The sequence below is a fragment of the Excalfactoria chinensis genome, chromosome 16 (assembly GCF_039878825.1).
Source record: "Excalfactoria chinensis isolate bCotChi1 chromosome 16, bCotChi1.hap2, whole genome shotgun sequence".
NCBI classification, from domain to species: domain Eukaryota; kingdom Metazoa; phylum Chordata; class Aves; order Galliformes; family Phasianidae; genus Excalfactoria; species Excalfactoria chinensis.
The window spans coordinates 1,122,173-1,140,753 of record NC_092840.1 but is presented as its reverse complement, the minus strand read 5'-3'; the positions used below and the strand labels follow the sequence as shown (position 1 = coordinate 1,140,753).

The 18,581-nt window shown below is 40.7% G+C and overlaps 1 protein-coding gene across 6 annotated transcripts in view; it reads left to right on the top strand.

The window, feature by feature from the left end:
- MED13L (mediator complex subunit 13L) overlaps positions 1–18,581 on the top strand; it is a 168,690-nt gene that overhangs the window by 20,309 nt on the left and 129,800 nt on the right. The window contains exon 1 of one of the 6 annotated variants that reach the window (XM_072351115.1): positions 2,546–2,662. The exons of the other annotated variants lie outside the window; for them this stretch is intronic. Within the exon in view, the coding sequence (XP_072207216.1) occupies positions 2,641–2,662 (22 nt within the window). The 5' untranslated portion in view covers positions 2,546–2,640. Of the gene's footprint in view, positions 1–2,545; positions 2,663–18,581 lie in introns of those variants that run through there. 6 annotated transcript variants of the gene reach the window in all.

The following is an 18,581-nucleotide window of genomic DNA, read 5'->3' as shown; positions in this document are numbered from 1 at the left end:
TAAGTTTAGAGATGGAGAAAGGAATATTAATCATAGCTCATTTAGGGGAATGGAAAATACATTGTAATTGGAAAAAAGAAGTATGATCCCACTAACTGTTGTGACCCCAGAGAATCTGGGAAGCAATTTTCTTTTTGCTTCCTTCCACTGCAGGCTTTGGAATTCCTAATATTGTGTTTAAGTCATATAATCGCTTTAATTTTTATTTATTGAAACTTTTGTGCCCACTTACCAGTTAATAGTTCAAAGTGATGTAAATTGTAAGAAATGTTATCAGTAGTGCTACTGATAGGGCTATCTTGCTTCAATGACTCTTTATTGTTCAAACATCTGTATTGACAAATCATTGAACATCAGATCCTGCCAGAATGAGACGTTTATGTACATTGATTCCCTGAAATATGATAAAGGACACTGGTTAATGTTTGCTGCAGCAGTAAGGCATAAGAAGCAATGTTATTTTGTCTTCTATTGTGTAAGAAGACGACAGTACTGAAGTATTTGAAAGCTAAAATTACTTAGTTAGAAAATATAGTTTAGTTTCCTCAGCTCTTGAAAATGAAAAGGACTTTTGCATATGGGCACGCAAGCAGAAAATAAGTTGCTGAAGCACACTGATTTATGTGCCTGTCAGTTAAGTCATGATAACAAACCAAACTATAGCCTAGAGATAAAGTAACCAGCAGTAGCTTCAAGTCCCATTCCTACAGACTGGGTTATCACTGTGTCAGTAACTTGTTAGCTCAGTGTGCAGAGCTTTGTTTTGTGATTGTCCTCAAACATTTAGGAGCCAGAAACGTGGAACTGCAAATACAACTGGAAGAATATACCCCAAACATTTCAGCTTTACAAATCCTGCCTTTATTATATATGATCTCTAGGATACAATGGCTGTTAATAAGGTCATGAATTCTTGCTGAGTATGAAGCTGCTCGCAGTTCTGGATTTGTTCTTTTTTTGCCTAGGGGTTGTGTTTTGAAAGTGAATTTTTTTGTTAGATGAATAAAAATATAGCAGCAATTTGAATTCTGTAGTTATTCATTCAGGTCCAGCTCAGAATTGGTTATCTGGAAAAGGCACTCACATGCTTAAGTATAATAAATATATTGCATTTAGTGCTTAAGTTAAACAAGTGAGTTGTCTAGACCATGATTTTTCTTTCAGAGACACGTTTTAGTTTTGCATCTGATCCATGTGGGTTGCCTTATCTTTGTAGTGTTCAAGATAGATAACTTTGGTAACAGCCTGCTTTTCATAAAAAGAATTTGACATAGTCATAGGGAAAGCAACCTTAGAAGTTAGGAACAGGAGCTACTGTGAGCAGTTGTTTATGCAGCAGCTTTCCAAAACTGTGTAGGTAATTAAATACTGTCCTGGGGAATGAACTACAAGCAATGATTAGTGGAACAGCTATGGATGAGTGAAGCAGCTGGATTGGCCACACAGCTGAGAACTGGGTAGTTTTTGTGGGTGTGTCTCGCACTTAGTGCTGTGCTTCTTATTCCCGCCAGCATCAGCTGTTGTGTTCTGTGCTGTTTATTGGGTTTTACATTTGAAGAAAGAAGGTGGAAAGTCTTTATTTTGTCCCATGTGAAAGACGCTAATGGGTACAGGGTCTGGCGGAGGGAAAAATGGGGTGATGTCAGGTCTGAAAAAGCTGGAGATGCTCTAACTGGAGGTGTTGCTTTCCCAAGGATAAAATGCCGCTAATGATATTACTGCGTGAAGTAGGTGTTAGAGCTGCTGTTCCTTCTCACATACTGTTTTGTTTTTTTTTTTGGTAATTCTATGGAAGGAATAGAACGGGGAAGCGATCGTGTCTTTTTTGTTGTTTTTTTTTGGCAGTTTTTTAAATTTACTTTTTCTTTTCTTGCAGCAAAGATGTAGATTTGCAAGTCTCTGTTCTCAGTTGTGTGACCAAATACCTTCTGGAGTGAGCACCACAGAGAATTAATACTTCACTTCTGTTGATTTATTTATTTTTTTATGCTGCACTTGCATTGTAAGCAGGTGATAAGTATTATCTTTGTTAGTTGCTTGCTTTCTTTTTGCTGAGAGTACTTGTGGTATTTTGAACTCTCTTTTAGTCTGACAGTTTAGTCAGTACGTTTGTCATCATGTGCACTTGGAGTTTATGGATACACTCAGCTTTGTCTGTTACGTCTGTGGCACAGAATGCTTGAGCTGTGAGGGATCAGGCAGAGATTAGGATGTGCTTCACTACTGAGTACAGTTCTGGTGGCTGTAAACATGACCCCTGGGGATGGACTCTGGAATTCTGTTGGAATGTTAGGCATCATGATGAAAATGAATAGTGAAGCTGTTAGGCATATAGCATGGTAGGGTACAGCTTCCTTTAAAGAACTTTCCAGTTAATAGTTTGGTTGCCTAAAATATTGGTTCCTGCAGGTGTTTGGGATTGCCATCACTAGTTCCTCTGTGACAGACTGTAGTGGTAGTGCTAAGTCAGGGCCTGGAGCAGTGATGGAGCACTTGGTGGGAAGGCAGAGCAAACCCAAAGGAGTTCAGGTGCATGCAATGTACCTGAGTGACTGGAAGGGGTGGATCCAAGGTCTACCTCTTCTCAGACCTCATTTAAGGGTTGATAGTAGAGGCAAGGATATCTTGTTGGAGATCCCCATGTATCGGAGACCTTCCAAAGGTAAGCAGCACTTTTCCTTCATTTCTGCAGCTGCTGCATTTGGGTTTATTCTCATTTGCTGTAACTGAAGAATTTGCCACCCTGTCATTGTCATTGTACTTTCCATCCCATTATAGTGTTACACAGGCAAAGTGGTGGGAGGATCTGGGGGCACTGGGAGGAGCCTTTGGGCAGTTCCTGTAGGCACAGAACTGAGTTGGCTGTCAGTGCTGCTGTACTTGTCTTCAAAACAGGCACTCCCATTCAGAGAAAATAAATACAATGATAGCATTGTGCTGTCATAGTGGTATTGCTGTAAAAGCAACTTCGTGAAGTTCTGGCAAAGTTGTAGTGCACTCTTGGCTTGTTCTCATTTATACCTTACTCAGGCATCTTATTCCTGTTAGGAATCCTTGCTCTGTTGGGCTGCCATATACCAGCTGTAGCAGGATGACTTGTGAGACATTCATTCCCAGGCTTTAAAGTTGATTTTATCAGAAAGCAGGTACTGGTTAAAGATTTCCCTAATTTAGAGGATTTGAGTAGATTATATTTTCCAGTATTTACTAGGGATTTAAAAAAAAAAAAAAAAAAAAAGGGAGAACTTAAATTCTGTGTTTTTGCTTCTGCAAAAGAAGAGGATCTAGAAGCAGTAATGTGTCTCCTTTACTTTCTGTCTCAATCTGGTGTCATATGCTTAGAGTTCTTTCAAGGTGCTGTGGTTTACTGCAGCTGTAAGGAACTGGGAGGACTCTTCAGGGAGATATGAAATATGTTCTTCACTGCTGTGTAGTGATAAATGTTAATTATTGAATAAGGTGTTCCTGTCTGTCTGAACATATGAAGTAATGGGTAAAACCAAGAGTAAGTGCTACTTCCTGTGGAATGGGTATACAAATTAATAATGTTGCTTTTAATGAAAGTGCTCTTCAATCTTCCACTGTTTTATTAGCTTATAATAACTGAAAGTGGGGAAGAAGGGAGTGTTGGCTGCTGGAATTGCATTATGGCTGACTTTGATACTTTCCTGAAGGTACCAAGAGGTTATTTCCTTGTTTGCTGCTTTGGTGGGCTTAGCTGAATAGCTTACAGGCATGAAATATGTTTTACAGTGACTTGTTTTCTGTATGCTAGAATACATAAACCTCATAACTATTGTCACACAGAGTATTATTTGGAATGAGAACAGCTAATAAGTGGAAAAGCAGTTTACTAAGAGAGAATAAAAGGAATCTCACAGGAGCTGGCTTGAAAATATTTTTGAAGGATTTCAATTTGAAAAGCAGTTATGAATATCAAGCAGCTGAGTACCACTTATTAATAATTTGAAATTAAATCTGAAAATGGTTAATTGCCAGTTCTTGAGTTGAGAGTGGAATTAACAAGTAGGTTCATATGACAGAGGACTTCGTTGGAATATTAAGTTACTGACAAGTCTGTTTCTGGGCTGATGATTTTCAATATGATAAACCATTTGCATTTCCTTAATTGCCCTGCATAGACTATTTCTAGAAGCATGAAAACAAAGTTAAACTTGAAAAAAATGTTTTAGAGAAGAAGGATTTAGAAGTGAATCTGTACTTTCTCAGGTTGCAGGATTGTTCTGTGACCCCTATATTTGACACTGTTAATTGGTGTTTGGTGATTGCCAGTTGAAATTTAGCTTAGACAAAATAAGCTTTTTCTTTAAGCAGGCATCTGAAGTGAGGTTATTATGCCATCATTTGGGATTAAGGAATTGGCTTCATGGGAAAGTGCCAACTTCTTTTATATACAAGGAGCTGACAAGAACCTTATTGTGTCTAAGCAAAATGTCTTCATTTTATTCTGTTTTATTTTTAAAATAACTTTGCTTTCTAGCACCCCATCTCCTTCCCTCTTTCTGCTTTCAACTTGGTTTGTGATTACAGACAGTGTATGAGTTCTATGAAGGAGTCGGATCTCTCTTCCACCTAGGTGCTACATCCTTCTTCAGTGCTCTTCTGCAGCATTTCCTCTCTCAATATTAGCAGTGAATTGCAGTGTAATGTAGTACCAAATGAATGCATATGGCAGCCATGATTTCGTTATCAATTCTAGTCAATGGCACACCATACACACATTCCTCATTTTTTTCCCTTTTTACAGTCTGCAATATCTAAGTCTAAAATGTATTGATAATAATGATATTACCTTGGGGCTGTGAGTGAGTTAGCCTAACGCTTCCCCCATTCCTGCTGTCCCAAGAATTAACTTCTTAAATGTTTCCTATCTTTAGGAATTTGGAGCTTTTACTGTTAATTGCAGCAAATACCTTCTGAAAATAGCTTAAAGGATGGATACTGATGATGGAAGGTAAAACCAGTGAGTTCTCTACTGGATACCACACTTTCCTTAGTGCTCTGACTTTCAAAATATAACCTTAGTTCAACTGAAATAGTTGAAACTGAGAAACTAATCCTTAAGTTTCACTCACTTATGCAGCCAATAACTGTTTTTGTGTGTTATGTGGAAAAATGTTTTAGCATTTCCCGTGGAACATGACTGGCTGCATTCTGTACTGACCAGCTGTAATTCTGTTGCAGTTCTATCTCACTGAGACCAGAGTTCATAGGAAAAAGTGTGCTTCTAAGGTCGGAGCTGAGTTGGTGCTGCAAATTTGTTAGTGCACAGTAAGCGTTGGCAATCCAATGCAAGATCATAATAGCTCCAAACCCTTTTCATAAAAGCTGGTGTGAGGTATTACTATGGAGAGAGCTGCTGTATAAAATGTGCTTGGAATTAACAAGAGTGTTGGGACCGAACTGAAGTCCAACTTCTGAATGTAAATAAAATTGATGTGTTACCACAGGCAACTCAGTGAACCACGTAATTAGTTTTTTTCCATGAAAAATGAGACATTATACTGCAGCTGCAGCAAAGCAGTATGTAAAGGATTTATATTCTAGTTAGATGAAAATTAAACAATCATTAAAAGATTGTATTTTTAAAAATGCTGCCTGAGGGGGGAAATGGGAAAATCCAATCAGTGGGATTTATTTTTCAGCAGTGTGTTGGGCAATATCATCCGCTGTAGTTGATGTTGTTGTTTTTTGCTTCAGGGAATCTTTTTTTTTTCTCCAGTGAAATGAAGTCACTTAACTATGTGAAGTAAATCTAAGTTAACTTGGAGAGAAATCTACATTAACGGAGCTCATTACTGCTGTTTGTGTTTTCCTATACTGAGTAATCCTGAGAACACTTGGTAAACTTTACTGGAAAAAAAATCATCTTTAAAAATAAGTGAATTGCTGCCTTTAAAAAGGGAAAAAAGACACCAACCCAAAAACATGTAATCATACAATTCCATTATGGTAATGCAATGATAATTAGTGAACTTTTAGAGATCTATGCATGCTACTGCATAGAAGATAGAAAGCATAGGAACACAGTTCTTCTGAAGTTAACCCATACTTTCTCTTGAGGGAAGTATGGTTTCCATTACATAAGTTACTTACTTTAACACTCCCTCTAAAGGTTATAAATCTTGATGCAAAATTTTTATCCTCAAACTGGCGAGACTTGTTTCATTTTAAGTGAACTTAATTATACATGTGCACTCACTTACCTGTGGATTTGATGGTAATCTGTATTAAAGTACATTGGATAGCTGAACGTGTACATACAGCAACTTTAAAGGAAGATTTGTTGCACAGTTCAGTGTGTCAGCAATCAGCCATGAAATGTGAGAAGTGGTGCAGTGCACTGGGGGGAGGTTTTGGAACATGTGGTCTGTTTCCAGAAGTTTATTTGAAACTACGGGGCACGGTATGGCTGTATATTATACATCACTTCTGAAACAGCAAGCCATAAATATACAAAGCAAAAATACACTTACATAGAAGTAGAGAGAAGAGTAAATGCAAAGCAGTTGAGTTCAGTACATAGAGTAGTTGAAGAATGAGGCTGAATTCTTTGTTCCTTGCCCACGAGAGTTGTGGGTTTCAATAGGATGAGAAATGGGTGGAGCTGTGTTACTAGTTAAGTATTTGCTTCCTGTTGAACAACAAAAACAGAAAATAAAACTGTGGTGTGCTCATTCATGTAATGGCAATTAGAACTGAACTTCCAGGGAAACAATGTTACATTGTTTTTCAATGTTTAACCTTTAAATAATTTGAAGGAAAGGTATGCGATAGAGGAAAGGCACACTGCTGAAATGTTCCTCCATTCACGTTGGTCTAAGCTGTGTTCTTAGTGTTCCTCTCTTTCTCCTTTCTCCCCCCCCTTTTTAGCTAAGCATTGCAAGGATAACTCTGAATGAAGGTATCTGTGCTCAGTTTGCTCTCAGAACAGTGACTGTTGTGTACTTTTCTGCCACGCGCTGCTGTTAGCTGAGCAGAGTACAAACACTGGCTGATGAGAGCAGGCAGTGGATCCATTTTTATTGTAGCTCACAACAAGGTTTGGGGTATCACAGCCCTCAGCCAGCTTAGTGTGCTTGTGCTCTACCGCCCACAGTGCTGACTTACTCTGAGGGCACTAGTGCTTATCCTGTCCTTTGGAACTCAGATGTTCTCTTATGGTCCATTGCTACTTTAGGAGCGGTAAGCACTGGATAAAAAAGCTGTGGTCTTATAGTAACCATTCTTGCAAGAAGACTTTCACAGTCCTTGCCTGTGCTTTCTCTTTGTGTGCTACATGCAGGTCTCCTCCAGGGTTTTCACAAAGCCTTCGGGCACTCTTTGTTTGTGGGATAGTTAATAGGCCAAAAGGATCAAACAGAAATAGTACAACTTTGCACATTAAGTTGGTAAGTAGTAACTAATAACCAGGCCAAGTTAGCACCTCGTGTTTCTGGTAGTGCAGAAAGGTCTCTCCCTTAAGTCCACAGTTGATGGAGTAGAAACAAGTCCAGTGATCCTAAATGCAGATTTTAAGGATTTTTAGTAGTTAGGACCAAGGTTTTAAACAAGCAGAGTTTCCACAAATTCTGAAGAGAGAACAAAGATTGCTGTAACAATAGAACAGAACAGCTCAGCAATGCCTGGTTCCACGGCTGCAGTCATCCTTAATGTGACTATGCTGCATTTTATTGCTGGAAATAGAAATACAAGTACATGTATATACTTGAAAATACTGCTGAAAGGTGTAGAGCATTGGGAAGGAATTAGAAGTTGTTTTTCAGTGCCCTGATAGGAATGTTGGGGTAATGCCTTTGTGGAATAAGGCTGATGTCATCTCCTAGAGAATTAAAAAGGTGTTCTGGGCCAATGTAGAGGCTTTTGTGACTGGAGCCGTGGGTTATTAGAAGTTTACCTGGGTTACTACATGCAGTCCTGGTAGCTGCAGTCACAGATGTGGGATTTTGGGTGTTGCAATCTGAACAGAGCTGTCGCATTGTGAGTCTAAGAGCAAAGATGCAGCTGAGCATCAACAACGTTTACTGGAATCTCCTTCATAAGGCAAAATGAGTGGCTGGTGTGTATTTTTTCCCATTGTTTTTTTTCTGCCCTCTATGAAAATGATGGATAATCTTGTGCTAATAAGTAGTGTGATTGTAAAGCAAGTATTGCTTTTGTATTTGGAGGTTTCTGCTGTGGGTAAGCAGTGGATATCATGTTAGCCTATGTTAAGCGGTGGGTATCATGTTAGCCTATGTTGGGTTGGGGTAAATAATGAAAAGCTATTCTACTTCTATGAATGGACCTGAGTACTGTGCTGCTTTAAAAGGCTGCTTATCAAAAGGAATATTTCCTTGACAGGAGTTATGTATGTTTGCTTGGACCCCTTGCCAAAGTGCTTACTGAAATATCATGTTTTCATTACTTGCTAGCTGTGATTTCATTGTACGTTTTACAGGGGTGGAGCTAGTGGCTCCTTATTGACATGAAGAGAATTGTACTGTTGGCTTTGTTCAAGTCTAACAGGTACTGAAGGCTGTCAGATTTTAGTACTTGCATCTTTTGTGTTCTGGTCTAACTTCCATCTCTCAATCATTTCTAGTTGTTTTTTTGTTTATTTTTTAACTAGTAATTACAATTTCATTTCAAAAGTCTATCCTTCAGGTGCCCTGAAGAGAAGTGGCATTAAATTAATTCTCCCAAGGATACTTGCTGGCTTTCAGGATGCTGATCTTTGCATATTATCAGCCCAGAGGTAGCAGTTGTGTTGGAATGAGTTAAGGAGCTGTGCAGAATTCCTCAGGTGTTGATTGTCTTGGTGATCATGTTTTTCTGTGGCTTGACCTTTTTATTGCATTGAATGACACCATTGGCTTCACATGGGCAGCTGTATTTCTTTATGGAGATTGCAGTATTGCATTTGCAGAAACTGTATATTTGAGGAGTGAGTATTATAATTATACAATGTTAAATAAAAAGATTTGGGTAAGTGAAATGCTAAGTTATGTAACAGGAGTTGCTCCAAACAGAGAGTGATACCTTGCTGAAGCATCTCAGCATCCTCACTCCACTGCATGTGTGAGCTCCCAGCCCTTGGGTCTGCCTTGCCTGGTTGTGCCCTACAGAGCTCTGTCTGAACAGGGGAGTTTGCAGTCATCCGCTTTCTTCCCATTCCTTGGGAAACAATTTGTTTGGAAGCTAACAAACAGATGAGGTAATGTCGAGAGCACAAAGCCAGCAGCGCATCACACAGCACTCTGCAGGGATTTGGTTCCTGGGTGTAAGCAATCCATTGAAACGCACAACTTGTAGGCAGCTGCCTGCTGTCCCATGTCTGTGCAGTTGCTGCCCAGTTCCCAGGTAGTTTGGAACGACTGATCCTTGCCTCTCCCCGCACCCTCCTGAAACTAAAGCAGGATGTACCAAGTGCTCCTGTCTATTACTTTTGTTGGAAGCTGCAGTTAAAGCATGGAAAGTGAAAGAACATGTCTTGCCTGTGAAAGTGTTGCTGCTTCGTTTCAAAGGGAAAGCAGCGTAGTACTCAGTCTCCTAGCTCCTCCCTCCCTGCAGCTCCTGCCTGGTCTCTGAGGGAATCTCAGCCCTCAGAATGTGTACCATTCCCTGCAGGGAGTTTGCTTGCAGGTCCCGTCGGGGCGTGGGGCTGCTCTCTGGCTGACCCTGTGTTTTAGTACCTTCTGAACGGAAAGGCTCAGGTTATTTTATATTACATAAGAAAAGATCTTAATGATTTTATACATTGCCTACATGAAAATAAATAATAATAATAAAAGACATGCTTTGGGAGGTAATTTTTGAGCTGAATGGGAATCTTTGTGGGTTCAGCTTTCATTTTTTTTTTTTTGTTTTGTTTTTACAAGTGTTTTTAATTTATTTATTCTCATTAGTTCCCATTAGTAAGGTTACTTACGCAAACCAGCGTTGTGCATCCTCCCAAAAATGTTTGTTTTCTTTCTGTCTTCAGTAACTGGGTGCAATTTACTTCATCTGTTACCATAATACACTGAATTGAAGTTGAAAATAAGTTTCTGAACTGAAAACTGGCCCAAACAAAAGATCCGTAGGAGGGCAATGGTAAATCAGGAAAGGAGAGGAGGAGAAGGGGGAGGATAAGAAAGGCCCCCCTGCGTGTCCTCCCCTCCCTTAGTCTCAGGAAAAGCAAATGACTTTTCAGTATTTTCATCTGAACTCAATGCTTGGTTTAACTGATGTGTGATCATTACTGAGAAAGTAGAAACCTTGGATTACCCATGCATTGGAAAATCTCTGGTAGCTGTTTGTTATTAAAGATATCACTTCGTATGGCTGAACGGTATATACAAGAAACACGGTGCTGATTTAGCTGAAATAACAGGAATGGGGAAGGAGCTGCACGCTGATAAGGCTGCATGATTCATTATTATGTTCAGAATCTTTTGCTGCTCAAACTGCTGAGCTGTGTAGTTTTGTACTGTCGTTTGTCTTTGTTTTAATGGGATTAAGTAATTATGTGTGCATTTTCTTTTGACTAACTAGCTTGATAAAAGCATGCAAAACTGAACAGCCTATAAATCGTCAGCTCTTCTGTTCTAGAAAAAGTGCTTTGATTGCAGTGCAGTTTTTAAATCTTGGTGCATATATTTAGATGACCTACTGAGGTGAGTAAGACTACAGAAGTAGTTTATGTAACTAATGGGCTGAGAGTCTCCCCTTGGGACTGCGATGAGGGCAAAGCAGAGCTCAGCCTGCAGCAGGAACTTCTGGAATAGCAATCCCCAGGACTTTAAGTGGAGAGTAATGGATGTGTAGCCTAATGCAGTGGCGTAAATGCTATTCAGCTGCTCTCCCAAACAATAGGATAATTTTCTGCTCTTATCAACTGTGTTTAGTATGGGCATTTGTACTTCTGCTATGTAACTAGTAGTTTAAACGCAGATTTTAACTATAGCTTTGGAAACCCATCCTGCAGGTGTTACGACCTTCAGTAGTGCCCTGTGCTAGCACTAGCTTGGTACTCTGATTGCCAGGTGTTAGTTGTGTCCCAAGACTTGTATTGCTCATGTCATGCTGGAGCAAGCTTCTGTTAATTGCAATTAGCATGTGTGTATTGGGGCTGTAGCTTCTTGTTCCCCTGGCCTGAAGCTCTGCTCTGGAGCTTGATTCATACACTGGACAACACAATTTCTGGGGTTTGTAGAACTGTCACTATTTAATCAGGAATAGCCATTGAAGTCAAGTTAAACTGAATCATGCATCACTGCTTTCTACAAGTGTTTGACAAATTGTACAAGTAACAAGGGTAAAAGACGTTATATCACAATAGCACCTTAAGCAGTATGTACCGTCTACTTAATGATGAAGCTCTTGCGTCTTTATCCTGACTCTCACCTGGTTCTATGCAGTGGTTTCTTAAACCCTTCAGCTGATTGATGTGAGACCAGCTGATACGGGTGATTGGTTGTGCTCTAGGACTTGTAGCTGCTGGGCTGACAGGGGCCAGGAACCCTGAGGTACCTTAGCTGAGCCAAGTTGTCTGGTTTCCTATTTAGAAATTCCCTCCTGCCTTCCTTAAGTCCAACCTAAGTTTCCTCAGGGCTTAAACTTGAGGAGTTATCCAGGATGTGGTACTAAAGAGCAAGAGGGGGTTCTGGTCTATGGCTGCTTTACATGCTGCAAAGCAAGAGGGCAATGACTGTTGGATGAATTCTAAGGCATTCTCAGTTGGCACTTGGTTCTGTCTCTTTCTGTTCTGGTTGCAGGGGCAAGCCAGGGTGGGGAGAGCTGCTGTGGAATTGCAGGCAAGCCGGTGTCCCCTTTCCTTGTGTTCACTGTGCCCAACTATAAGTCTGCATGCTAAATCCCACGGGATAAAACTTGTGATTGTAAATACAGATAATCTACCACCCTGACATCCCATGAACTGTATTTTGTTTTTAAAGCCAGTGACTGTGTGGAGCTTGAAGAAAATCAAAGGAATTGAGATATGTTGTATATTAGAACAAAATGGAGTGCAGAAGATTCAAGTTTCATTTGGCACAATAGTTGTCAGTATGCATAGACACAATTTGTAGTAATTCTTTTAGTCTGTTGCTGTAATACACGAATGTGTTGCAGTTATAAAATCCCATGGTAGGCCAGAAGTGAGAAATTTTGCAAGTAAATTAAAACATACAGAAACTGTGGACTTAAATGGATGGAGTTTTTTGTTGGCTTTTTTTTTTTTTATGGTGACGCTTCAGCTTCTGTTCAGTGTTGGAGCTGGCCATTGTATAAAGGGAATTTCCACAAACGTATGTACTGTGAAAATGTAATTGTGTTTATGTAATGATAATTTAATGGATACTTCGAAAGGAATTTGGCTGCCCTGTGCAGTGTCTGAGAGGTGCAGGCAGAAGCTGTGTGAGGTGCAGGCAGAAGCTGTGTGAGGTGCAGGCATCTTCAGCGGCCCCGTGCTCTGATTCGTTGAATGCTCAGTTTGTTAGGGGTGTTGTAACTCAGCAGAGTGAAGGCGGCTCAGTGGATAAGACAGATGGTTCTGAAGGTCCTGTAGTCCACACCAATTGAAACTTGGTGTTTTGTTTCAGGTGGAGCAGAAGGCCTTTTTCTGTGTGTGGATCTAAATCAGGCTTAACGCTGACATGTTGGTTCTAGCTGTTTGGTTGCCTTTAGGGGTGAATGGTGCATTCTCACACATGTGGAACAGAGCTTGGCTTTGTTGCCACAAGGAGTCCATTTTACATATACCACAGTGGGCAGAGCAATTGGTGGTGACCACTGTTGCCCAGTACTTATATCTATTAAGTGCTGCTCTCTGTCTATGGCAGGTGTGCTGTGTGGATGGTGTTAGCTCCTGATGGCCACTGCCCTGTGGCTGCTTTGCAGTGCTGGCCTATGGGGGTCACTGATGTCAGCAAGGTGGCAGTCCTGTGTTGGGAGCCCTTATGTTTCAGGCACGGTTCCTGGGTATGGGTTAGGGGTTGGCAGATTGTTGCTGTGGATGTCATGGCCTTAGTGGTGCCCTGTATAAGCATAGAGGGCTCTGAAGGCCAGGGTTGTGCTGGTGTGTGGGGCAGTGCCTGTGTTCCTGGCAGTATAGAGCAAACATACCCTGGGATCAGTTTCCCTTCTTTTTTAAAGTAACATGCCATCAATATCTACTGAATATTGCAAGAAAACATGTACTACTGCTGAACTGAAATGTAGAGCGGGTTTCTGTGGTCAGCTGGGGGTGGGGAATGATGTGAGAAGCCTTTCCAATCTCCATGTCAGCAGCTCTTGAATTTGGCCTTGTAGTTAATGTAGCAGTGGTCAGCTTCATGCTGTTCTGGGTTAAAGCTAGAACATGAGACTGTATGATTTACGTAACTTAAGCTCTTTTACTATTGTTGTATTTATGTTACTTCTTCCTTGTATTTTTGTTCAGCGGAATAATTTCTTGTTAAATATTTGTTTAGAGAATTTCGAAATACTGTCATTAGTTCTTTTATTTTGAAAGAAGTAAATAGGAAAAAGCTTTTGGGAGTACTGAATTTCTGGCAAGTGCCAGCGGTACAGAGTGTACTGAACTGTAAATATTGCAGAGTTAGCACAAACTGTCTGATATAAAAAGCACGTTTTTGTTGTAAACACTGCTTGGCTAGCAGAGCTGTTGGTCTTACAGAACAGCTTTAAGCAGTGACTGCTGCTTTTGAGTAATATTAAATATTTGTCTTCTGGTGAATGTTTTCTTAGGAAAAGTTGCAGATAACAAACTGGTCCATTCTATTATGCAGTATAAGTGCACGTGAATTTGCTTGTTTTATCTAGACTGTTTCAGCTAAAGTTACATTTCTGGGAGGTTATTCTTCCCTTGAACAAATGAAAACTAAAGTTTATACAAATCTTTTGTCATTTCCAAATCAGCTGTGTCCTATGAAAGTTTATTCTTGTTTTCTTTCCGTGTGTGCTGGGACTGCAGCACGTTGCTTTCTGAATGCTGGGAGTGACAGGAGTCACAACTGTAATGGAAAATACCAACTTGAGTAAACACTCTCAAGAAGCACTATGCACTGTGAGCATGTAAGCCCTTCCAAGCTAAAACTTGTTAAAAATGTTCTATGCAATTCTACCCCTTTCAGTGCAGACTGAATTTCTGCAGCCTTTTAAGTCTGAATGCTTAGAACACAGAGCATGCAAATTATCTAGATGCTCTATCTTGTTATTGATCTGGGCTTTGTTGACTTATAACCAGGCTCAGCTGCCCTCTTTATTAAGTGGTGTGATTTCTATTTGCTGAACCTCAGGCTTTGTGGCCATTCCTTAGTTCATCTCATACTTGTATTTCCTTTTCTCCAGCAGTCTCTGTGAACTTGGGTGAAATGGAGGGGAGGGGATGACGCACCTTAATATTTGCCGTAGTCCTTACCAAGAACAGAAGGGGAAAACTGCTATTTTTTTTTGAGATAAGTTGCTTTTTGTTAATTGTAACAGCAGTTTGCATTCAAGAATGATAATTTGAGCTGTATGCAAACTTTTGTTCCTGGAACAAAATGTTGCTTGATCATCTAAGTTATTTTGGTTTATTTGGCTTTTTGTACATCGTCACAATTATGCCAGAACTTTTCTTGTAGGGCTGTAGTCAGCTGAACTTAATCTTACTGATGTTTGCTGCATGTGATGTCATAGATGTCTTCTGGGGCCTTTAGAAAGTGAAGGAATTACAGGTTTCTTATAAAGCATTTGGATACCTTTGTTGGTACAGCAGTATGTTTGAGTATGGGATTATACTCATCCCATCTTTGACTGAAGCTAGATGTATAGGACATTTCTCTCGAGAGGCCTGCCTATACCTTAAAGCATCTCAGTACCTTTAAAAATCTGCTTCTTATGCAGCAACTCATCTTTTAAGTCTAATGCAATACTGAAGGGCTTTCCTTGAAGGTCACAAAGAAGATGAATGTTGAATTGCTTTCAGAATACCTGGGATGTTCCTACCATGACACCTGAAGCTTTGATTATTGGAAGAGGTTTCTGCTATGAACCGGAGTCAAAACAGCAGTCTGTGGAGTGGTGACATGTGAATTCCCCCTCAAAGAGAAAGTTCAAGATTCAGCCCTGAGCAAACAAAGCGATGTGCTCCGTCTGTTGGGATAAGAAAGGGATGATCCTGCTGCATTTCCTGGAACCTGGACAAACCATCAACTCTGCTGCATCACAACGCTGGCTAAACTGAAGGCCTGAACTTCAGCATTAGACCAGAGAAGACAGCTGCCTTTCTCTTCATCAGGCCTCATAGCAGTTTGAAGGCCATGGAGAACATTGCCAGTCTTGGCTGGACTGTTCTACCACACTCACAGTACAAACTGGTTTCAGTGCCTTCTGACTTCCATCTGTTCTGGCTCACAAATGTTGGGATGTGCAGGCAGTGTCTTCCTTGTGTGGTGCCATCATAGCCCTGTGCAACTTTGGGTCACCTCCACTGGGGCAGGTTTTTAGGAGCATAGCATGCAGCTCTTGTTCATCACTGGTGAAACTGCGTAGCTAATGGTTGTGTCTGTGTTGGAAAAAATACTGTTTTGTAGCTGTTAGTTTGCTGTATCGAATGGTGCTGTTGTGCTCCTTGTGGCTGTTACAGTTTCTGTGGAAATAAATCAGTGTTGTTACTTGTGGAGCAATGGATGTATATATGCATGTAAGGCAGTAACCCACAGAAACTGCAGTGTCACATAAAATAATCTAGAAAGAATGACACTGATGTAGGTTTTTGGATGACTGGGAACCTAGTGGATGAAGTTATGCTATGATGTGATGGAAAACACAACGGTAGCAGAGTCCCAGGCTGTAGCAAGTGAGAATAAGCTCAAGTGTAGCAGTGGATGTAGAAACAGTGGAAAAAAGCTGCTCACCTTCAGAAGGCCTTGTGTAGACAGGGATCTCCAGCAAGATTCCCTTGCCTCCACTGCCAGCCCTTAAATGAGGTCTGGGAGAGGGTGGAGCCATGATCAATCCTTCTGGTCATTCAGTTGCATTGCATACACCTGAGCTACTTTGGGCTGGCCCTGCCTTCCCACCCGGTGCTCAACTGTTGCTTCAGGCTGTGACTTAGTATTTCTGCTATGGATTATGTATTTGCTGTCCTTTTTCCTTCAATGTGATTTAGGTCCGTTGTGTAATTCATTAAGAGGGCAGTAGTGGGGAAAGGCCCTCTTCAGTCTGCAGTGCTGGAGGAGTGTCTACTTGTACCATTGCCAAGCATGGAAGAAGGTGACAAGTACACCTCTGTGAGAATGTAGGCTCTCCTGGTGTCCAGAGCAAATGTTTTGGTAGGTAAAAGATGTGCTTGTTGGGATCTGGCTTCAGATCACAAATGAGCAACCTGTTTATCCCGTCCCTAACAACAAGAAAAATCTAATTGCTTAATGCTTAACAAATGAGTCAAAGCAAACCTTAATCCAGTCTGTTTCTTTTTAACAAATTAAGCGTGCATGTCATTATTTAAGTATCTAATGAGATTCTGGAAAATTAGATTAAGCCTACTAAGAAAACATTGTGAAATGTCACAGAGATGAAGTAAGAATTGCACTGAGATTGAGCATATATAATTAGTTTTATCAGTCTTAGGTGTCCTTAATGCTCACTGGTGGTGTATGTACTTTGTTTGCATGCTATTTTTTCCCTTGTTCTTTGAATATCAGTCTCTTGCTGTCTGTTCTGGGAATGCTGATGGAGGGCTTGCTGTACAACCAAGCAGGCTTGAGAGTAAGGAAAGAAGGAACTGGTTTCTTGCTGATAACCTTTCCAGATGTCAGGGAAAGAAAAAATTCAGAAGAAGCTTTCTTGAGTTGAATGGGCTTTGGTTGGAGATGTGAGGTTTGGAAATACAAGCTCAGTCTGAGAGGAAGATGGAAACTCCTACAAAACTTGGGCTTTTCTCCTCGTGTGTTAAGTTCTGAAAGCATCGATCTGCTCCTCTCATTGCTTTGTTTTCCTTGCATCCTCACCATGTGTTGTAGGTTCAGATGTTTTTAGAATACCTGAGCTTGATTTGTCACCGGGTAAGCATTTAGCAATGGGAGAATGTTAAGCAGGGAGTACCTGGGAGATGCTGGTTGTGTTGAATGTAATGGCTTACTTTTAAAATGAACTTTATGCAAAATTCTAGCCACTGTTATAAGAAAGAGAAAGATGTGGGATCGTAAACTAAGTCAAGTATAGAATAGTTGTAAGGGGATCTGGGCATAATGGTGGCTTTCCCCTGCCACTTCTAATGCATTTTGATGATACTTTGCAGCTTATGACGATGCTGCTGTGTGGGATTAAGTTTTAGTCATTGTATTTCTCCTTAGATGTGGTTTTAACCTCAGAGCTTGACATCAGGATAAAAATATCAATTGGGAGAGTGCAGGTGGCACAGCGAGTGCAGAGAGCTGCCGTGCGGGCTTGAGTAGCTGCTCAGTTCTTGCCCAAGAACCTGGAGTGCTGTGTGTGTGCTGAGAGCTGGGGATGAATAAGGATAGTCTTAATTGGGGTAGGGATGATTTCCCTCCACTCCCTTTAGCGTTTGGTATATAAAAAGCAGGCTGCAGAGTATCTGTTCGCCCTCACACTCTGCCACTGCAAATCACAAGAGGAAACTGTCTAAAGTGAATGACACCTTTAGTTGCTGTATTGTGTAAAACCCTTTATTTACAAGCTGTATAACCAGTTTCTTGTTTTGAAATGATGATCTTTTTATTTGTATTGCATGTTTCCCTATGGCTGATCCCTTATTTGTGGAAGTTTATTTTTGTAGGAGTTTCCCAGATTTAGGAGCTGCATCTGATGACTCATAGCAGTCTTTCCTTTGCTTTATGCCAGGTATGAGCAGCTGTGTACTTGATACTTAGCTCACTCTGCCTTTGCTTAAACACAGCATTCTTTTTGGTGTGTTCTGGCTGAAGGGGGGAAAATGTGGAATTTTTCTCCCATTTGCTTTTTGTGTTCTGCCTACAAAAGCCAGTTTAACTCAGCATCTGGAGCAGCCAGAATATTTAAATAGAACATCTGACTAAAAGGGGGACTGTAGAAGTGCTGTAAATAATCCTCCCCCCCCAACCCCTGTGCTTGCTTTCTCTGAACATCGTGGTTCTGAATAGTATTGCATAAGTAGAGAGGCAACAAAAAGCAGATGGTTACTATAGCTTCAGTGAATTGAGGGCACAGTTTTACTTGGCTGAAGGTATTTTCTAATTTCTGCCAGCTTGCCTGACATTCATGAGAGGATTTCATAAATGTGTTGGAGCACCAACTAATTTCATATTCGTTTGATCTTCCCTACCTATAAAAGCAGAAGTACCATCTCTGAGGCTTTTAAGGCACATCTTATGCTAACGGTTTTATTGCCGCTATGGTTTACTCATAACTGCCTTTCAGCCTTTTGAACAGCACAGGTCGTTTTGTTACGCTGTGGCAGTGCTGTTCTTCCATGAGCTGGGCCCATTGGACAGAAGGCAGCTGTAACTCACAGCAGGTTTGTGTGCCCGGGCTACACCAGCAGCAAAGCTCCTGGGACTGAGCTGAGGTCCTGGCGTGGGATCTGATCAGAATTAGAGCTGCAGGGGAAG